The following is a 22,280-nucleotide window of genomic DNA, read 5'->3' as shown; positions in this document are numbered from 1 at the left end:
AGTAACTCAACATTTGACTTGATCAGTAAATACATAGGATTTTTCTTTAATACTGCCCCTGATGTCCATAACCTAGGCGTAGCTATTGGAAAGGCAAAAGGGAAGCAACTCTATCCTACAACTTCGGAGAATATATTTTGTGAAAAAACAACCACTCTTTACATATAAATTTTCTCAGTGGTTATTGATTACTTTTAAACATTTGTTACTTAAAGGCAAATTTAAGTTCATGTTGAACAAATTTGAAAACCGAGTGAATGCGTAACAGGAATTATCAGAATACAATAGAATAACGCACTGAAATTATCAAATGTTAAACCAAACGATTATCATGTCAAATCCATTAATAATATTGCTCTTTTCCGCTTCATATCAATAATCAGTTTTATTTGCAGCATAACATTGTGACCTATTTATCAAGTGCTAGTTTATGTACTTCACTATATTTGAGTGTGAGCAGCAACAATATTACTTAGATATCCAAAAGGAAATCGGTATATTGAATTATAACCTATAGACTAACGGTTAAAAGCCAGGTGCTCTAACCATTAAGCTACCACTTCATTATTCACACTATGCGTACATTTCACAGCAATGGACCGAAAAAATTAAGGTCATACCTGGTAACAAGTTGTCTGTCTTTCGAACTGCTAATGATCTATTCCCATTTACTTCAAGCTGTTAATTTACCAAACCCCTGCTATTTTTTATATATAGGATCATAATGAGTCATATTAGGATTCGAACGTGCAGATTAAGTGTAGTAACAGTTGCTGCTACGCTGTTCACTGTCACGTTAATACTTCAACTAGTAATCATCATATATAATTACTCATCTGTAGCCAAGAATGTTCCTAAGTCAATTGATATAGCTTATGTAAACATGATCCCTGGAAATATCACATTAACTCGTGACTGGAGTTTTGATCCTACTTTTTCAAAAGAACAATACAATTTGTCAACATCTAATAACACACATCGGATATTCATAAATCCTGTCTTTTCTTCTGGTTCTGATGATTTGGAGTATCCAATGATGATAGATATGCCAAAACTAGTTGGACAGGTTCTTTCAAACTTGACTGTAACATCTCGTCCAATAAATGACCCAAAATTTCCAATACTTATGAGTGAGCATCAAAAATGTAGAAACATTCTCTTAGAAACAGGAGGAGCTCCAGAACTAATGATTCTCATCAAATCTGCTCCATCAAATTTTCTACGCAGAGATGCAATACGCTTAACATGGGGCAATGATCTTTGTTGGGGTGGACGTCGTGTCATCCATCTTTTCCTTCTTGGTAATGTCCCATCTAATAATGAACGTTTAAAATACATATTAAAAAATGAATCTTATGCATATCATGATATAATTCAACAAGATTTTCTCGATCACTATTATAATAGTACATATAAAATTATGTTTGGCATTAATTGGGCAGTAAAATATTGTTCAAATGTCCCAATTATTATGTTTGTTGATGATGATTATTTTATCTATCCAAAAAATGTGGTTGCTTATATTGAAGGTTTAAGCACAGAGCTGCGTAAACTTTTGATCAGTGGTTATGTCTGGTATAATGCAGGACCAGTTCGTAAGAATATTGGTAGTCACGAAAAGTGGTTGGTTGATGATAAAGAATATGCTCCACGTTACTATCCTCCATATGTGGCAGGAGGTAATTTCTTTTTATCAATGGATTTGGCACGTGAATTAAATGTAGCTATGCGTTATACAAAATATCTTCGGTTTGATGATGTCTACCTGGGAATAATACTTAAAAAGTTATTGCATGTACCAATGCATTTAAAAAAAGTTTACACATTCCACCCTGTAAATTTAAATTCATCTGAGATATATGAAATGATTTCTAGTCATGGTTTTGGCAAATCTGCTTCACAATTCTTCTTATGGGACCGCCTAAAATGCTCAACATTTTGTGTACAGTCTCTTGTTTAATTTACCATTTGCTTGTCTTCTTTTGTACTATTAGATCGATACTTATCACATTTCTCTTCCTTTTTTAAATCATTGTTCCTCGATCTATTCAACTATCAATCAAGATAAAACTGGTAGACAATTTATAGAAAACGTCATTTTTATTTGCCTTTTGTATTGTTGTTGAGTATCACCCGTCCTAATAATTTGTATTCTAATTGTGCATACTTTTATAATTATGTGATATATATGAAACAAGAAAATATTCGTCCTGAATACTTACTCAGATATTCCCAATTATCGTTACAAATACTACTTTAAATAAAATTCTTGATAGACTAATAAATATATTTAGTGATCAAAATAATCTATACTTAACCAGTAATGAATTTCTGTGTACGCACATATAAAATCTCATTTACTGTTGTGAAGTCTTGAGCTGTTTTATATACTCCCCATACCAAATGACGATTCAATAAATAATCGATCAGAAAACTACAACGTAGGGCCAGGCATATATATGCATCGGTGCAAGTTGCAGCACCTCATTAGCACAACAAGATGAACACCGAATCCATAGAAGTAGTTACTTCACTGGTAGTAATATATGAAAGATTGTGTATAAGGATAAAGTACAGCAAGAAAAAACTAATTCGTAGAAAGAAAGATATAAAGTAATTTTAATCTCACAGTTTAAACGAAAACGAAGAGTGTATACACCTACACCATTGTGATCGATTCACCCTTATCACCCAGATTTTTTTCGCAGAGATGCAGTAGGCTTAACGTGGGGTGATGATCTTTGTTGAGGTGGATGTCGTGTCATACATCCAGAGAAGAGTTTCCAAATTATATTTGCAAAGCTGTCGGAAATCATTTGACCTAATCTAGCTAGTGGTTTTGAGAGTTGCGTTTCGTGGCGTAGATTTCCGCCTGTAGCTCTTCAATAGATAATGCTGGTCTGAAGAGGATACCATACCTAACTTTAAAGGTGCATGATTGTATGTGGGGTTGGCAACACAGTCCCATAGGAAACAACCTTGCTAAAAAACGCTAAGCAGAATAAACAATTTATACCATTTAAAATCTGACCTGAAAGTTGAAGAATCTTTCAAAAGAATTATGATGCCTCATGGTGGAGGCCGAAATTTTTCGGAATTCACGAGGCCTATGCTTCCTCCAACAACCAGAGCAACAATTTTAATAGGTATATGGAATGTTCGGAAAATGTGAGAGACCAGGAGGACCAGTCTCACAACAACGGAAATGATGAGATATAACTTGGTGGTTCTCAGAACTAGCGAAACCCATTGAACCCAAGCTGGACAGCAAAGGATAGATTCGAGAGAGGTACTGCTGTACTCCGGTTACGAAGAAGAAGAAAATACTACACACACTCAGGGATTTGTTCTTATGCTGTCCAAAGAAGCACGAAATGCATTTATTGGATGGGAGTCCCATGGACCAAGGATCATCAAGCATCCTTCAAAACAAAGAAGGAGCGAATCACAATGAATGTTATCCTGTGTTATTCACCCACCAATGATAGCAATGACGTAGATAAAGATCAGATCTACTCGGGGCTGCAATCGATCACAGCGAAGTGCCCAGGGAAGGACCTGACCATCCTGATGTGAGATCTAAACGCCAAAGTCGGAATGGACAACACCGGGTATGAAGATACCATGGGAAGACATGGACTAGGAGAAACGAGAATATTTCCACACAAACTCTTACACAAAGCTACATGAATCTAACCGGACCACACCACGAAACCAAATAGACCATATTTGCATCGGTAAAACATTCACAAGGTCTATGGAAGACGTGAGAAGCAGGAGAGAGGCTGACACACATTCAGATCACCACCAACTGGTGGTTGCCAATATGAAACTGGAGCTAAAGAAGCGATGGACAACTGGACAAACAGCAGTTTAAAGATTCAATACAGCCTTCCTTTGACATGCTGGCAAACTCAACGAATTCAACATAACTCTCAACAACAGGTTCCAATCCTGACAGCATCTACTGGAGGAAGAAGAAGAAGAAATTACTATGGAGGACAACTGGAAAGGGATCAAAGTAGCTCTAATTTCAACGTGTTAGGAGGTTCTGAGTCGCAAGAAGTATCATCATAATGTGTGGATCACTATGGAAACCCTGTTTTGGATTCAAGAAATGGGGCACAAGAAGACAGTGATTGACATCAGATGAACAAGAACAGAGAAAGTCAATGCACAAGCTGAATACACAGAAGTAAACGAGCGAGTGAAGAGGATCATTAGAGTCGATAATTAGCAATGCGTGGAAGAGCTACAAGAGAAGGAGATATAAAACAACTATATGACACGACGAAGAAACTGGCAGGGAAATATAGTAAACCAGAGAGACCGGTCACGGACAAAGTAGGCAAGTCAATCACTGAAATTCAAGAACAGCGGAACAGGTGGATAGGACACTTCGAGGAACTCTTGAATAGATCAGCCTCGCTGAATTCATCATATATCGATGCAACACCTACAGACCTTCTTATAGATGTCACTTCACCAACGATCGAAAAAATCAGGATGGTCATCAGAAAAATCAAGAGCGGGAAAGCAGCAGGACCTGACAATATAGTAGCTGAAGTCAGACATCGATGTAACTACAAACATGCTGCACATTCTATTCAGGAATATTTAAGAGGAAGAACAAGTGCCGATGGACTGAAAGCGAGGATACCTCATCAAGATCTGAGCAAATGTGAGAACTACAGAGGCATCACACTATCGTCAGTACCAGGAGAGGTTTTCAACAGAGTGTTGCTGAACCGTGTGAAAGATGCAGTAGACTCCCAACTTCGAGACCAACAGGCTGGATTCCGGAATGATGGGTCGTGCACAGACCAAATTACGACACTACGGATCATCGTTGAACAGTCAATTGAGTGGAACTCGTCACACTACATCAATCTCATTGACTACGAGAAAGCATGTGATAGCATCGGCAGGACAACACTATGGAGGCTTCTTCGACACTACGGAGTCCTTGAGAAAATAGACAATATCATACGGAATTCCCGTGATGGATTAAACTGCAAAGTCATGCATGGACGACAGCTCACAGACTCGTTCAAGGTAAAGATCGGTGTCAGGCAATGTTGCACACTCTCAAACTTTCTCTTTCTCCTGGCGATCTACTGCATCATGAAGACGTCAACATCTGAAGGGAAGAATGGGATACAGTGGACAGCTAGGATGCAGCTGGACGATCTGGACTTCGCGAATGATCTGGCTCTTCTATCGCATACGCAACAACAAATGCAGAAGAAGATGACCAGTGTAGCAGCAACCTCAGTGGCAGTAGTTCTCAATATACACAGAGGAAAGGTAAGATTCTATTATAAAACATGAAGCACACCAACTCTGGAAGATAACGATTCTTCCACGTACCTAAACTGCATCATCGATAAACAAGGAGAATCAGATGCAGACGTAAATGTGAGGATTGACAAAGCATGAACAGCATTCCCACAGTTGAAGAACATATGGAACTCAAAACAACTGTCAACCAATATCAAAGTTAGAATCCTCAATACGAACGTCAAGACTGTTCTAATGTATGGAGCTGAAACTTGGTGAACTACCACAACCATCATCGAAAATGTACTAGTCCTTATAAACAATTGTCTGTGTAAGATACTCAATGTCCGTTGGTCGGATATCATCATCAGCAGCCTTCTGTGGGAGAAAACAAGTCAGCTTCCAGCTGAGGAGAAAATTAGGAAAATACGATGGAAATGGATAGTACACTCATTAAAGAAACCATCAAACTGCATCACGAGGCAAGCGCTGACTTGGAATAATGAAGAGAAGTGGAAAATTGGAAGGTCAAAGAACATATTGAGTCGGTACTTGGAAGCATACATGAAAATGATTTGAACGAGGCCATCGCGATTTTCGAACGGGAAGTTTAGTCCTAACGTGATTTGCATATATCAAACTTTTGCTGTGTTCTTACGCAACAAAAGTACCATTTCAGTTCTAAAAAATCTATCCTGAGCTATACGTTCGGTAGATTACTTTTTTTTGAGTTTCACTATATTTAATAGTTACCTGTGGTTTTGCCTCAGCTTACTATTCGGTTTTTTTTGTTTTTCACGTATAGACTAGTTTCAGTTTACATCACTCGTTCTGTCCGTTTTTGTCCGTTTTCAGTGTGCATTTTAGTGTTTTTTTTAAAAAGGTCTTAAGCTTTGCCAGCATCTATAACATAGTTTGCTTCAACACCGTCATGAAAAACTCATGCAAACGTCCGGGATGCCGTTTTGCTGTCACAACTGGCATGCAGTGTGACAACTGCAAAGGTTGGTTTCACGAAGCATGCACAAATCTGACAGCAACTGCTTACAACAAACTCAGCAAGTCAGACCAAAAGTGGGTATGTGTCACGTGCAACACGGACGCAGTAGTCTTGCTGAGTAACATCATTGTCCTACTGACAGGTCTTCGAAACAAGCTGTCAGTTAACTTGGAATACGACAGTAAAAAAACCGATATACAAACAAGAGCGCGCAACGGACTCAAAAATAGGGATGTCGATAGGTATGTCATCGATGGAGCATCCATCAACACTAACGACGACGTGTCGAGGCTCAGCACCATCATTACGTCGACGGTACTAGACTCCCTAGGCAAACTCGGGTCTCCCAGCTCAGGGTCGCTGAACACAACAGTGGTTCCCAAAACCCTGCAGGCGATTCGACCCGCGTTAAGAGAGCCCAAAAGAACCAGGCATCACCGCCTAAGCCGAGCAACCCAAGTGTTGCTGCACGGAAAATAACTGGTGATTTAGTCGCACAGTCTACCCCAAGACTGTTCGTCCGGTCAATAAAGAGCCCAAGATTCATAAACGCACACTGACCTCCAAAAACAAGTTATTAAACCTGAACCCATCGTGAAACCTGGTAAATTAACAACAGTTCGTGACGATTCTCTCATTATCATGAACCTCGTCGACAATCCTGACCTTCCTCTCAGTCTGCAGGATAAAAACGACAGGATGCTCTGGGGTGAATTGAACAAAAAGCTCGAACTTCCTAGAATAGAGCCTTTGACGGTCACCCGGCTCACTCGAGGAAAGGATTCTAAGCATCTAAATCACCCGAGGCTTCTCCGAGTAACACTTAAGAATGCTACCGACGTAGAGGACGTCTTGCTAGCAAGTCACTTACTGAAATCAGATGGTAACGTAAGAATATTGCCCGACATACCGTACTCTGAGCGCAATATCATACGAAACGTCCCTAAAGAATCTCGCGAGAAGTTCTTCCGCGGAAGAAACATAATTGTCCAAGGTATACCGGAAAATGCAGACCCTACTCAATCAAATTCTGACATCAGGGAATGGAAATTCATCAAACAGTCCTTGAGGCTCAAACACATACTGACTCAGCATGTGACGAGACTAGCCAAGAAGGACGGTGATCCTAGACCTCGTCTGATGAAGATAACCTTCCCATCTTCTCACATGGCGGCTGCAGTTCTGGAAGCATTTCGTGCCAACAGACGTCGATTGCCACCTGGAATCCACATGCACCCGGATAGGCCATACGAAGTCAGGACCAAGAACAAAGGCAAGCTGGAGCTGACCATTCCACTTGTGGACTGTCTAAACGATAAAAAAAACGTGTAAAGGACAGGGCCTACCACCTCGGCAAACCTCATATAGGTGGGCTACCTGTCCATTCACATAAGGTTCATACAGAAAAACAGGACAAAGCTCATGCGTTCCAAATTGAAAGCATAAACTGCTTATATACGAATGTGCGAGCTCTACATGACCATCTACAACAGGTGGCTTGGGATGTTCACCCTCAAATCGATGTGGATGGTCATTGGGACTTCTTGCTGCACACGCTCTTACGTGCTACAAACCATTCAGTTCCTCAAACGGTTCCCAAAAGCTTCAAGCCACCTACAGTAATCAAGAACCGTACCCTCCGCCTCCTAAGCCGCAAACGGCACTGTTGGGCGGAATACAAACGAAATAATAACGATGGAGCGTATAGGCAATACAAACATATCAGGAACACATGCACGAAGGCTATAAGAGAAGATAGGCTTCAGTACCAAACAAAGCTTATGGACAAATTCGCCTCTAACCCTAGAAGCCTATTCCGTTATGCAGCCTCTCTTCGTCAAGCCAAAACAGGAGTTTCTCAACTGCTAGGTCTTAACGGCCCGACCAACAACGATGGCGACGCCGCTAACCTTCTGGCGGCCCATTACTCTCAAACATTTCAACCGGCTGATATCAACTTTATTGACGACAGTTTCATCTGCAATTCCACAGGACTTTCTGAAGTGGACCTAAGCGCTGACTTGGTGTTCCGGAAACTGCAGCACTTACGACTTGACACTTCTCCTGGCCCGGATATGGTTCATCCTGCCATACTGAGGGAGGCAGCCTCAATCCTGGCAACGCCGCTTAGCGTGATGTTTTCACACTCGCTTAGCCGAGGCAAACTACCGGAAAATTGGAAGTTGGCTCACATCACACCAATTTTCAAAGGTGGTCGACGCAATGAACCTTCAAGTTACCGGCCGGTAGCTCTTCTGTCGTTACCTTCAAAACTCATGGAGTCCCTGATATGCGACGGTTTAAATGACTACCTACTGTCCTTAAATTTCTTCTCACCCCAACAGCATGGTTTCAGGAAGGGTTACTCTTGTATAACCAACCTGCTGACTGCGGTGGACAGATGGACAAGCATCCTCGATCGCAAGGGAAAGGTTGATGTCATTTACCTTGATTTCTCAAAAGCTTTTGATAAGGTTAACCACTTGTGTCTTATCAACAAGCTCAAACGACTAGGTATCAAACCACCTCTAATCGACTGGCTTACTTCATACCTAAAAAATCGACACTTTAAGGTTAGGGTTAATTTCACTTTATCTCAAGCTATGGAATGTTCTAGTGGGGTCCCCCAGGGCTCAGTACTAGGGCCTCTTCTCTTCTTGATTTACATAAATGATCTTCCTCAACAGGTAACGTCAGACTTATTACTTTTTGCCGACGACGTGAAACTTTGGAGAGAGATACGCAACCAAGACGATATACAGGCTCTTCAAGAGGATCTGACTCGACTTCATAGTTGGGCAGACGATAACGGACTTACCTTTAACACTTCAAAGTGTAAAGTAGTCCATCTGCGACATGTCGCAAACTACAGTTACAACTTAGGAAACTCCTCTCTAGTAGTATCCCAAGTCGAAAAAGATTTAGGAGTCCTGGTGCCCCATGACTTAAAGTCTTACGCTAACTGTGACAAAAATGCCTTCCGAGCAAACCTTGCACTGGTAACGTTGAGGCGCATTTTTGGTCAGTTTGACGGAAGAACTTTCCACACAATCTTCAATAGTTTCATCCGTCCCCATTTAGAGTACGGAAACATAGTACTCCCCCCCTCACTCCAAAAGGATAAGGTCACTTTGGAGCGTATCCAACGGCGAGCCACGAAATCAGTTCGAGGACTCAAATCTAAGCCTTACGAAGAACGCCTCCGTTCACTAGACCTTTACCCACTAGAATATAGGCGTCTTAGAGGTGATTTATTAATGGCTTATAGTATTCTTAACACTTCTGGACATCCTCTTAAACATCTACTTAAGCTTAGTTCGAACAATAACCTAAGGGGTAACACCCAGAAACTGGAAACACAACATAGCAAGACGGAATGTAGACACAACTTCTACTCCTTAAGAGTTGTCAAAAGCTGGAATTCGCTGCCGGCCGAGCTAGTCCAAGCGACTTCTCAGGAGTCCTTCAAGAGGCAACTTGACCTATTCTTAAGGACCAAGGACAGCATCGCACTATGATTTACCAATTTCTTTTCCTCTTTTATTGTTAACATACCTAGGTTCCTGCCTGGAGGATTTGGTGATCCCCTGCTACTAGACACGGAAGCCTGTTAAGCGAAAGCTTCTTCTATTCCGTCCACAACCATTTGAACCATTCAGTACTGTCGCTGTACTTTCGAACTTAGCGTTACAATAGCACGGTATCTAATATAAAATGTTTAAATATCGTTGAATCCTAGAGTATAACTCATAAATAGCATTAGAACTAAAACATAAGCCAAAATGCGTTGCCTGACAAAAATTGAGCTCGAAAAAACCGTAAGTTTTTGGATAATAACAATTCTGTCATTACCTATAGGTAATGAGGAATATATTCCCCATGCTCTGCAACTCCTTTTGAATCAGATGATTTTGAAGATGGTCTTATGCCACACCTGCTGCTGGATTAGTCAGCTTCTAACTTTTAAATTAGTCCCACCCCAAAATCAAAAAGTATCGATTTTGGAGACTATAATTTGTGAACGACCTTTCAGCAACTACAGACTGACCTTGAGAGTGACCACTTAATAACCAGGAACAAATGAGGGTTATAAACCCGTGTAAGGAATTATAATGAAAATTTAGGGTTTTCATCACGAACTGACATCAGCTGCAATGCCATAACTATCATTAAACTTTCCTTTTTTTTATAAACTTTTCATTAACTTTGTCTATGTAAGCTCACTGTCATCATGTATAACGGAAATTTATTATCAGTATTAATATCATCCTGTAAAAACAAGTATATATATTTGCGGTTCTAAAGCCTCGAAAATGAATTTGCCGAAAAGAGAACTCTTCGCTGAACTAATCTCTCTTATTTAATGTCTTATTGATAGTATTCCGTTTACTAAAAACTCTGTTTTTCCAAATAGATGAGTGAATTTCGCGCCAAAATCCAAATCCTGTTATCTTACATGTGATTGGTTTGTTCACAAATTATAGTCTCCCCGCATCGATAATATTAATAATGAATTAGACACTATCTATGAGTAATTAAGCGATATGCGTTCTAAAGTGGTGTTACTTTCTAGCTCTTTATCAAAGCATGATGATCTTATGCAATAACTAAAGTCACTATCGCCCCTTAAACTGTCAATGTCAAGGGATATAGTTCCTGCGGGACTTGGAAACATTATCAAAGTAGAATCTGTTACAGATTCTATCGCTAGCAAAGTTACTAAGCGAATGATCGTTCGTGTTAACATGATTATTTTTAATACACCTGACAGAATGGCCATTAACTCTGTAAGGAATTCGATGTTAAAGGCAACTAACCTCCATGATAGTCCATGCCAATATATTTGACTTCGAAAAAAGCACCAGAAATACTCGTGCTCGGTCTTCTTCAGATTCAATTCTCAGTTGAAAGACTCCGAACGGCTACTCTGCTCGATTACGAAGTTCAGAAACAGTCGTATAGTCTCAGACAAGACCACTAACTCAAGACTCGTGTAAAAGCCTAAGTTAAATGAAAATAACGATGTTGAGATCCTAATGAATCTCGTTGCCTCAGCAGCTGCACCCATTGATGTAGCTAACCTATCTAGTGTTAGTCAGTAATATGATTTACTAAAGAAGATTGCTAATTTGCCTCTTATGCCTGCAGTGACTTTTGATGACCATGTATATCTAACTGAGACTTTAATCCGACATTTTCCAGTGTAACTTTAGAAGCCCACAACTAAATACCTTGTTCTAATTTGAAGGCTGTTAAAAAAGCTGTTGAGATCAAAAAGTCTATACTATGTAAGACGAAGGTATATACAGACCCAATACCAAAACTACTACGATAGTCCTCTAACCAAAAATAAAAATATTCTTCCCGACACCATGCTTTACCCTACTCATAGTGGGGGGGTATAAGGGCACACTTCATCCAGACGTCATACAAGACGGCCATTACAACCATTGTATAAGCAGGCCTAATATTAGACAGACCGCAGTGAACCAAAGTGCCCCAGGTTTACCCTCAAACGTTTTGAATATTAAACCTGTAAGACGTAACTTTTCTCATCACTTTCTCAATGGCGAGATATACCTCCAGGTTATGCACCATCGACTTAACCGCAACTAACAGGTACCTGCCTTAACTGTCCACCAAGTCAAGTTCAACAAATTAACCCACTTTATCAAAATAATGAACTTTTTGGCCTCCGACATGGTTAACCACCAACTTCTTATAGATAAGCTCGCATCTTACGGCGTTCGGAACCCTCTAATTGCTTGGCTTGATTCCTTCATCAGCCACCGACAGTAAATATTTAAAATTAACCCTTCATTGCCTAACGCTTTCCCTGTCAGAAGCGGTGTTATATAAGGTAGTGTCTTCGGCTCTTTGCCCTTTCTAGTGTTTATCAACAATATTTATAAAATTCTTTTGTGTGGATAAGCCTCTTCTATATGCATATGATCTTCAGGTAGTGTATTTATTTTCTCCTCATGAGCTAAACAATATGCGAAATTGCATCAGCATGGAGCTTAACAAGGTTGCGCAGTGGTATTCAAAATGACAGCTAAAGCCTAACAGAGCTAAATTTGGCTGGATATGCTTTGCTAATACATCTCTCAACTTAGATCTTACTGTAAACAGTGAGGTGTTATCTAAGTTACATACAGTATTAGAATTAGGACTTAGGTACTCCTACGATTTTTCGTTTACAGAACAGGTATTGAAACAGACGTCTAAGTCTCAACGTCTTGTAGGTTGCATAACTTGAAACCTTTATAAGATTGGGTCACGAATTTTGATGCACAAGTTGATGTTCAACCACTGCTAGAATATTTCACGTTTATTCTTAGCAGTGTACGCATAAAGGGTAAATTAAGGTTTGAATAAGTACAGAGATGATTTATACTTCGGATTCTTGGAACTGATTGTACCTCAACTTATAATTCTAGATGTAATAAACCTGGGCTCGACCCTGTATGAAAGCTGAAACGAAACTAAATCCTATCTTTTTCTTCAAAATACTCGATAAACTATCCTTTACATCCAAGCAAGTAATTCAATATGCAGAAACTTCACACTACGACATCCGTAACTCCTTGTTACTAGTGAAACAAAATCGTTTGAAATCATCTCTCTATATAAAGTACTTTACCTGTAAATTTTCCAGACTCTGGAATAACCTACCACAATCTATCCGTGCGATCAAATCACTCCTATTCTTTATCCGATGCACTGATTCATACTGTTCTTCTGAAAATGAATTAAGTGTTTTAGCACCTGTAAGTTTGTCTTATACCACATTTGAGATTATAGGAACTTTAAATGTTTGGCCATTATTATTAGTGAATTTACTAAGCAAAACTACCTATCTGCCGTCACCTTACGTTAACACGAATCCTGGCAACTCGAACCTATTTTAATAATATCTAACTTTAACAGTATATCACTGTGTCACATGACACATGCATTATACTAGACCTCATTTACATATTTTAGTAGTTATTGCTTTGTTGTTCTGTGCTCTCTGTTTTCGTTTTACTTTCTTTAGTTATAAATAATTATCATCAATTCGTTCTGGCACAGTAAATGACCTTAAATACACTGTTCATAAATCAACTGGCTGTCCTCTTAAGAAAAATTAAGTTTCTGGCTGGCACATTGGATTACTGTAAAACATGTACTACCTAAACAACTGCTGAACTGGTGTACTTAAAACTATCTCATATCACATGTTTGTTCTCCACATCTAATGTTACTATTTATATCAAATTGATCATGTCTGTAAACTGGCGTGAATTCTGTAATTATTATCTTCAGAACTGGAAGGGATGGCCCAGGACAGAGTTGGATGGAGAATGCAGGTGCGCGACCTATGCTCCACCATGTGTGGTAACGTGTGCGCATAAGTAAGTAAGTATAACGGTGTATTCACCGGTGATCTGGTGAAGATGCGTGACCAAGCAACTTCAGGTAGTTGAGTTCAGTAAAACTAATGCGGCCAGCATCAAATTGAGAAAACTTATAGAACTATTATGGGGACTTAATTAACGCTATAGTTTTGACTTAGGCAAGCTTAAACTCTGTGTTTAAAAGCCTCGCCTGTCGCTTAGAATTGCGCCTGCAGGAGACTACTTCGTACAAAGTTTCAAACAGTAAATTCAATATGCCTACTGAAATGGCTTCTAATAAGTACCATAAATCTGATGAGATTCTGGTGTTATGACATTATTATCTGGGAGATTATGACGAAGACCAACTTCATAGGAGTGAACTCTAAGCCAACTGCCCGACAGAACTAGAGTCAGCCGTGTCAGGTTTAACCCAATCAGCGAAATAAATAAAACTAGTAAAGTCGTGTCGCCAGGGAAGTGGTTTCGGCCAGTCACTTAGCAACAGCGAGAATGCAATACTAAAACATCTGTAGTTACCAAATAGGGAGATCTTGAGATCAGGTGGTAAACCAATAAATTACTGCAGTTTTATTAGAAACGACAGTGAGAATATTGGATTTGGGACCCAATATTGTAACGGAGAAGCTAGAGTCGCTATCATTCATTATAGTATGTTAGAACCGGAGATATGTTATTTCAAAGCATTAAAGCTTTTGGTAGAGACTTTTGATCGAGGGCACGTTGTAGCACGCACATTTATTGTCTACCTGTTGTGTTTTTCTAATATACAAAAGAACTAACCAGATGGTTTTAAAATTTTGTCACGGGGAATGCAAGCATGCAGTTTGACTCTAGAGAAGATGAATTACGTTTCTGATTTCAACTCCTCCAGAACTACTGAAATTAACATTGCAAGCCCAACGAGAGCCACCAAAGGTAGCCTAGTAGATTATTAAAGGAGCTCGAGAGCATATGGTTGGCGAGCTTAATGAGTTTGTCATGGAAAAAGCTGATATTTCTAACACTAGATACGGCCGACTTGTTAGCCGAGATAACAGTACTGACAACAGAGATGTTGGTTTTGTGAAGGGAAAATGTAGTACAGATTATGATACAGCAAAGATATCCTATGCATCTACCAGTAATTACAATGTCCCCTTACATGATGGCTATGGTTGCTACGGTTCATTTTGTTTGGTGTGCTCAGGGAATCATTCTTTAGATCAGTGCCAGGTGTTTGAAGATAAGGATGTTAGAGAAAGGAAAGAATTTACTCTTAGGTACAAGTTATTTAACTTTTTCTTGGAGACGAACCATGCAGCAGAAAACTTTTGGTAGCCAAGATCATGTACATTTAAATAATGCGGTTTGTGGCACCAAACTCTGCTTCACATAAAGCGGGAGCAACGGATAAACACTGCTGAAGACATCTATGTCAATTATTATCAATGTAAGGAAACGGAAAATGATGATGGGCTTGATAGAGCTGAGATGCTCAAAAATTACTGTTGAGAAGGAGTTGGGTTAGTTATAATTCCTGTACAACTAAAATATGCCGAGAAGGTCATCTCGACTTGCACTTTTATAGATAGTGGAGTGGACACTTCTCTCATTACAGATCATCTAGCTAATAAGTCTCAATAGAAAACTTAAAATGGTGTCTTCAATGAATTTTGATGATAAATCGTCGTTTGCATGCAAAGAGGTCAATGCAGAATTGCATACGTTAGATTTTCTATCGACTGTTAAGATCTAAAACGTGTTGATGAGCGAAAAACTACCGCTGATGAACAGAATTGTACCAATAGCGTATTAGATAGCATCCTGATACTACGTGAAGGATATAAATTTTTGAGGAGCAGAAGAGTAGAGTATTGAGTTATCAATTGGCTGTAACTCACTACATGTACACGAGACAAAAGATATGAGGACTGGAAAGGTGAATGAGCCGTACGATGTAAGAGCTCTATTGGGTCGGATGCTGTTTGGACCCTAGAAAAAACTCTGTAAGAGTAACTATATACTTAATCACCTCTCAGCTAAGGAGGAATTGGAGGGTAATGTTGAACGACAAAACGCAACTGATTTCAACTTCATCTCCCGATTTTGGGGAAGCCGCTATAGTAAATTTTGGGGAAATAGCACAAAAACCCCAAAATTTCCACAGACCTGGGGAAATCCCCAAAGTTCCCCTTTAACCTTGGTCAAGGTCATTCGGCTTTGGGGATTTCCCCAAACATTGGTGAAGGTCATTTGGCTTCGGAATTTTCCCCAAAATCGGAAGCTCGGGAAAGACCCACTAAGTCGTATCATATTGATATCCTACGGCACTCAATGCTGTATCAAAGTCAGTACAAATGTATGATGGGCATTTTCATATATCCTTGTAATGGAAGCACAAACATGAGCTACCCAATAATGAAAAGCTAGACTGGGACTTAGAGATACTCATGGATTGCCAAGCAGAATGGAGTTGTTTGTGTGGGCATATAAAAAGCTGAAAGATTAAAACCAAAGTTTGTGTCATTACCTGCCAGTATTCATAGTTCCACTGATGCTTTCAAGCCTGCATATGGTGTCGTCACATATATCCGTTAAGAAAGTGTTTTATGGCCAAATCAACTGAACATTTCTGCCAAATAAGTCTAGGGTCGCTCACTTGAAACTTGCTATCATACCTAGAACAGAACTACCAGGCTTTGTTCTGTGCTCTAAGATGTGGAAGTATGTACAAGAATACTTAATTATTTTCATTTCCTTAGTTATTTATTGGACGGATTCGTTAATCGTGCTCTATAGCATAACACGACTAAAAGGCTTGTGGTTTATAGGTTGGTAATCATAACTGAGTTATTTATACTGAACTAGTAAAGATAGGTGAAAGGTAACCTGACTTCTACGCATTACGCATCACGTGGATTATCACCAAGTGCTAAGGCTAAAGCAGTGAATACAGGAGCTGGGATGCCTTTGGGAGTAAAATGGCTCAACTTAGAAGGAAGTGAGAACATTGTGGCTCACGTATCAGCAGAAGAGTTCGAATAACCAAAATGCAATGACGAGTTTTTAGATCGATTTCGATAAATCGAAAAGTGACATGAATAAACAAGTTTAAAGTAGTGTATTCCTCGCTGAAAAGGGGACTTCAGACAATCCACCATTTAGAATCAAAGGTAATGTTTCTAGACAGCAAGAAAACCAGGAAAGGATAAATAAGATTGTCAAGAGAAAAAGATTTATTCGTCAAAGTTAACTTCTTCGCGAGTTTTACGAACGGGAAGTTTAGTTCGAAGGTGATTTGGATTTCTCAAAATTTTGCTGTGTCTTAGGCTCTAGAGAATCTGCATCAGCTTTATGTTCCGCAGATTACTTTTCTTTTTGAGTCATACCCAACCTAATAATTAACTGTGGTTTTGCTTCAGTTTACTATTCGGTTTTTCAGTTTTTCACATCAATGCTAGTTTCAGTTTATCCTTATCTTTTGTACTACCCGTTTTATCCATTTTTGTCAGTTTTTAGTGTACAACGTTTCGGTTGACAGTCGTAGATACCAAAAACCATAACGACATGACTAATCCCAGCTGTTCGCCCAGTAATGTACTAAAATGTGAGTCGTGTGACAACACACATCTAACTAAGCCTATACACTTGAAAATTTGTCCTCCTAAAGATACCTCACAAGTAGACTTGAATGAACCTAAATTCATCTCACAGAGACAACGAAAGACTCCAGATCTGACAATAAAGGGTGGGGGGACAAAACTCACGATACCGAATAGGGAAACACATAAGATTGAACCCAACTGCTCTATAGGTATCTCAAGAACAGTGAACAGGTTCTCCTGCTGCTATCGTATAACTTGCCTTCAACACCTCTAAGTTGCAAAATGGGTGGTGGGCTTCAGCGTACCAAGCCGTCTTGCACGCAGACTAACGGAAACTGTCAGAGAACTGGCCACCCAAGTCACCCCCTGAAGCCTAAAACCATTAATAAGAATGGTAATAATAGGTTTCTCACTCCACACCCTACCTACATTCCCCAGGATCACAACTGTAATTATTCTCAGAAAGAAAACTTTTCACACCCTTTAGTACCAACCCATCACATAAAAACGGCTCCCATGTATAATAACAGTCGCAACTCCTCCCACTTACGCGTAGCAGACCCCTCCCACGCTAACGTAAATAGCCATAACAGGGGCTACGAGTCTAACCATCAAGACTATTTTGCAAATAACCATACACTTCACAGTAGGCCTGTACAAGATTTTTTTGGAATAAGACCCCTAGTGACACCTTTGTTGAAGCATATAGCCCAAGTCATTTCAAGCCACATGCAAAACATAAACTTGTTCCCTCCGTACAGTTTCCATCAGGGAGTACTCCCACCCTTTCCTCCTGGGTAAACTCCCCAATCAACTCCACTAGCTCATCTGATACGTCTCCCACTAAGTCTAGCTATCAAAATACCGAGCTAATGAAGAACATTCAATCTCTCACTTCAAACTCATCTCACACCCGCGAGGGTTACGACGACTTTATCCGAAATACCCTCACCCATTTTAACTTAGTAGGCCACTTGCTTAATAGATGTATTATCAACGCTCGATCGATCTGCAACAAAAAGACGGATCTAGCCCTGTTTGTATCCATATATCAACCATCACTTATAATGATATCTGAAGCATGGACAAACAGTAATATTTCCAACCGAAGTATATCTCTTGATAGCCATTTCCTATATAGAAGTGATAGGTTGAATGAACGAGGCGGAGGATGCCTTATTCACGCTCACTCTAGCCTAAACTCACTACTATGTGATATGCCTGAACTAAACAAACTGAAGGATTCGGTGTGGATTGTATTAAAGCCGTCGAATTCCGTTACCTTACTGCCCGACTGTGTTTGTCGTCAACCTAACGCATCAATAGATGAAATAGCAGTATTATCGGAGGTATTCACACTAGCATCATCCCTTCCATTCACAGGCAAGCTTATTTCTGGTGACTTCAACGTGCCCGAAATTTCTTGGCTCCCAGTCAAAGCGCCGAGACGTTATGAATCATTTATTGAATGTCTAGAGCTTGGACAGTGGACTCAGTATGTCAATAGCCCTACTAGACATCAAAACATCTTGGACTCAGTCTTTACCTGTGGCCTCATCCTCAATACTTTGTATATTGGAAAAAAGTTCCCAGGTAGTGATCATAACATTGTCATATGCAGCCTTAATATAAAAACCACAACCGGTAGAAGTAAAACCGTAACACTTCGTAGAAACTATTGCAAGGTTGATTGGAATAACTTCCACAATTACCTAAGAAGCACTGATTGGAGAAATTTCTTCACCTCAAACAATACCGACACATTAACCAATATATTTTATCACAACATCAAAAGTATCATCAACAACATCGCACCTTTAGAATACTGTAGACCTACGCCCCCCAAAGATCTCTATATACCGGTCAGTACAAGAAGACGTCTTCAAAGACATTGTACTCGATTCCACAACTTAAATGACTTTTCCTCTTTAGTAACGATGACAGAAATACTTGTCCGAACAGAGGCAATAAGTAAACAAAAAGCAGTCACACAGGAAAAACGTGCAGTTGAACTTGATAATAACTCCTCTGCACTCACCATACTACTCCAGAATAAACTTGAACGCTCTAAATCGAAAGGGAGTATATTCATTAAAGGCAAACAAGTGTACGAAGATCCCAAACTTGTCACAGAATTATTTAGTGAACACTTTTGTTTCTCACTAACTAACGAAAAACTACTTAATGATTCCGAACATATCCCAGTACCTCCTTGTGAAACTACTAGTGTAGAATTCAATGTACAAAATATCTCCAAGGCAATCAGTACATTGAAACCCTCCTACACTGATGGACCAGATGGTATTCCATCTAGCATGCTAAAACATGGAGGTGATGATATGCGTGTTTTGCTTCTCAAACTATTCGCGATATCACTATCTACAGCGTGTTACCCTACTGCCTGGAAAACTACACATATCATTCTCAAATTAAAACAGGACCTGAAGCAAACGTTGAAAATTACCGGCCCATAAACCTAACTTTAGTGATATCCAGAGTGATGGAAAAAGTAAATAAGGCGGCTGTAGTCCAACATCTACTAACTAGTAATCTCATCTCGACCCTCCAGCATGAATTTCTTAGGTACAGATCATGCAATATTAGACTACCTAAATGATATAACTCTGAAACGAGACAGCGGACTCCTTGTATCAGTCCTATTCTTAGACTTTAAGAAAGTCTTTGATAAGGTCTCACACAAAAGGATACTCGTCAAACTAAAGTCCTTCGGAATAAACAACCCACTGTACTCATGGTTTGCTTCGTTATTAGCAGAACGTAAACAGATGGTAAGGTACAAGATGGCACAGGTATTCAGTGTTTGACAACGATTTTACCAGTAACACCTAATATATTTCGTTCCCACCCAGACAAATCAAAAGACAGATTCGAGGAGATCAGAAGAGTGCATTTGGCGATTACCAATATATCGGAATTCTCTGATCTAATCTGGCTAGAGATTGCGGTAGATGTTGAGCACAGCGTTACCACACGTGATCTGGTACGGATGCATGACTGAGCGTCTTCAGCTAGATGAGTCCACTAAAACATATGGTCGGCACTCAATGTCGAAAACTTACAGAGCTATTTATTTTGGGGATTTATTTAGCGCTACAGGTCACTCCCGCCCTAGTGGGTTAGTGATGACCCTAAGACGTGGCCAGCCAGAAGTTTATACCCAGCGTGTTTGTCATTGGTAAACACTCTTCTGATAGCTTGCTAGGATTAGCATCGTCTGGTCGTCTTTCCTTACTATATGGGACCGAGGTACAACATAGTAAAAAAGAAAAAATACAATGAAAATTTCGGCTCCTCATAAACTTCCTCGTTCTTTTCCAGCCGTCCTGGAAAAGAAAATTTACGTGTATGTCGAAATACACTCGCATGTGTGTAAAAACACAATGTCGGCGAAAAAATGGAAAATATACTCAAGCACACGTATTAGCGTTAAAAAAAGTTTGTTTTTTTGTTGTTTTTATTGAAATAAAAATATATTATATATCGTTAAATAAAAGATTGAGATAATATTAAATGTCGAGTAGTGCCTTACGTGCATTAGTCGTTTAAATGTTCTGGAAATCTAACTCTTCTTCCTGAACGCGTCGTTTTAAGTTTATTTTCAGATACATTCGGAGTATCATCGCATGTGTTGGTTGTCGATTGAGGAATTATGGGTGGAGTCGTGTCGTTCGATTGTACCGAATGAAAATCGACGTGAATGGGATTTCCTTCTAAATACGCTTCTTTGAGGCCATCGATGCTGATGCTAGCGTTTGCTCCGTTCTTATCGATTATATAGTACTTAGATTCACGTTGAAGAACTTTGAAAGGTCCTTCGTATGCTGATTCGAATGGTCGTCGACGCGGGTCTCGACGAACGAAAACGTGTGTACTATATCGTAAGTCAGGTTGAACGATAACATCGGTGGATTGTGGTGGAGTGGAAGCAGGTTTAACTGAACGCATGGCGTTTGTAAGCCTGTGCGTGTAGGAGGTTAGATCCATGTTCATTGAATAGGATGAAGGATCCACGAATTCTCCTGGAAGTCGAAGTGTCGTTCCATAAACGAGTTGAGCCGCAGTATATCCAATGTCAGCTTTCACTGCATCGCGAATACCTAGTAAGACGAGTGGAAGAGCGTTGGTCTACTGTGAAACGTTTGCAGCTGATAGTGAAGCTTTTAGTTGTCGATGAAAACGTTCTACCAACCCGTTTGCTTGTGGATGGTAGGCGGTCGTTCGGAAGCGAGTGATTCCTAAAAGTGTGGTCAGACGACGGAAAAGTTCAGATTCAAACTGAAGTCCGCGATCTGTAGTGATGGTTGAAGGGCAGCCGAAGTTTGCTACCCATCGTTCGACGAAGGCGCGAGTCAATGTTTCAGTAGTGATGTCGTTGATAGGTACTGCTTCTGGCCATCGAGTGAAACGGTCTACGCAAGTTAAAAGATAAACGTATCCATTCGAATCTGGTAACGGTCTTACCAAATCCAGATGAACATGGTCGAAACGAACATCGGGAGTTTTAAATGAGCCTAAGGGACATTTATTGTGTCTGATAACCTTAGATTTTTGGCAGCTTACACAGGAGCGTGCCCACTCCCTCACGTCTTTATTCATGCCAGGCCAGCAAAATCGTTCTGCTACAAGCTTGATGGTTGCTCGAACACCTGGATGAGAAAGTTTGTGCAATGTATTGAAGACATTGCGTCGATAATGTTTCGGCACGATTGGGCGATCCCTACCTGTAGATGTGTCACAAAGTAAGGTTTCCTTACCTGCTCTCATCTGTTTGATGCGTAGTTTAAGGGTTGTTGAGGATAACTCGTGCTGAAGATCAGTGTCTTCTTTTTGAGGCTCGGCGAGTTTCAGAAGGTCGATTCCTTGGAAACTGTTCAAGGAAGTTATGCGAGACAAGGCGTCTGCAACTATATTGCTTGCTCCAGAGATGTGTTGAATGTCTGAAGTAAACTGCGAAATGTAGTCCAGTTGTCGAGACTCACGGGGAGAGTACTT

General features: G+C 39.9%; 2 protein-coding genes across 2 annotated transcripts; one reads left to right on the top strand and one right to left on the bottom strand.

Annotated features, from left to right (window-relative positions):
* Positions 1–724: 724 nt before the first annotated feature.
* Positions 725–1,960, top strand: B3GALT1_2 (Beta-1,3-galactosyltransferase 1; the record flags this gene model as incomplete). Its single annotated transcript, XM_012945903.1, has 1 exon — positions 725–1,960. One exon carries the CDS (start codon positions 725–727, stop codon positions 1,958–1,960), a length of 1,236 nt encoding a protein of 411 aa, XP_012801357.1.
* A 13,615-nt stretch (positions 1,961–15,575) lies between these two features.
* Positions 15,576–21,631, bottom strand: MS3_00001076 (uncharacterized protein). Its single transcript, XM_051208588.1, has 2 exons — positions 15,695–21,631; positions 15,576–15,654 (listed from the first exon to the last, which is right to left on the bottom strand). Exon 1 carries the CDS (start codon positions 21,276–21,278, stop codon positions 20,823–20,825), a length of 456 nt encoding a protein of 151 aa, XP_051070391.1. The 5' UTR covers positions 21,279–21,631; the 3' UTR covers positions 15,576–15,654; positions 15,695–20,822.
* Between the last annotated feature and the right edge of the window lie 649 nt (positions 21,632–22,280).

Source organism: Schistosoma haematobium, chromosome ZW, assembly GCF_000699445.3.
Source record: "Schistosoma haematobium chromosome ZW, whole genome shotgun sequence".
Classification (NCBI taxonomy): domain Eukaryota; kingdom Metazoa; phylum Platyhelminthes; class Trematoda; order Strigeidida; family Schistosomatidae; genus Schistosoma; species Schistosoma haematobium.
This window is presented reverse-complemented; position numbering and strand designations above follow the sequence as displayed.

What these genes read in the sequence shown, in the direction of transcription:
- MS3_00001076 (XM_051208588.1), bottom strand. Translation starts at nt 21,278, where the DNA reads ATGAACATGGATCTAACCTCCTACACGCACAGGCTTACAAACGCCATG.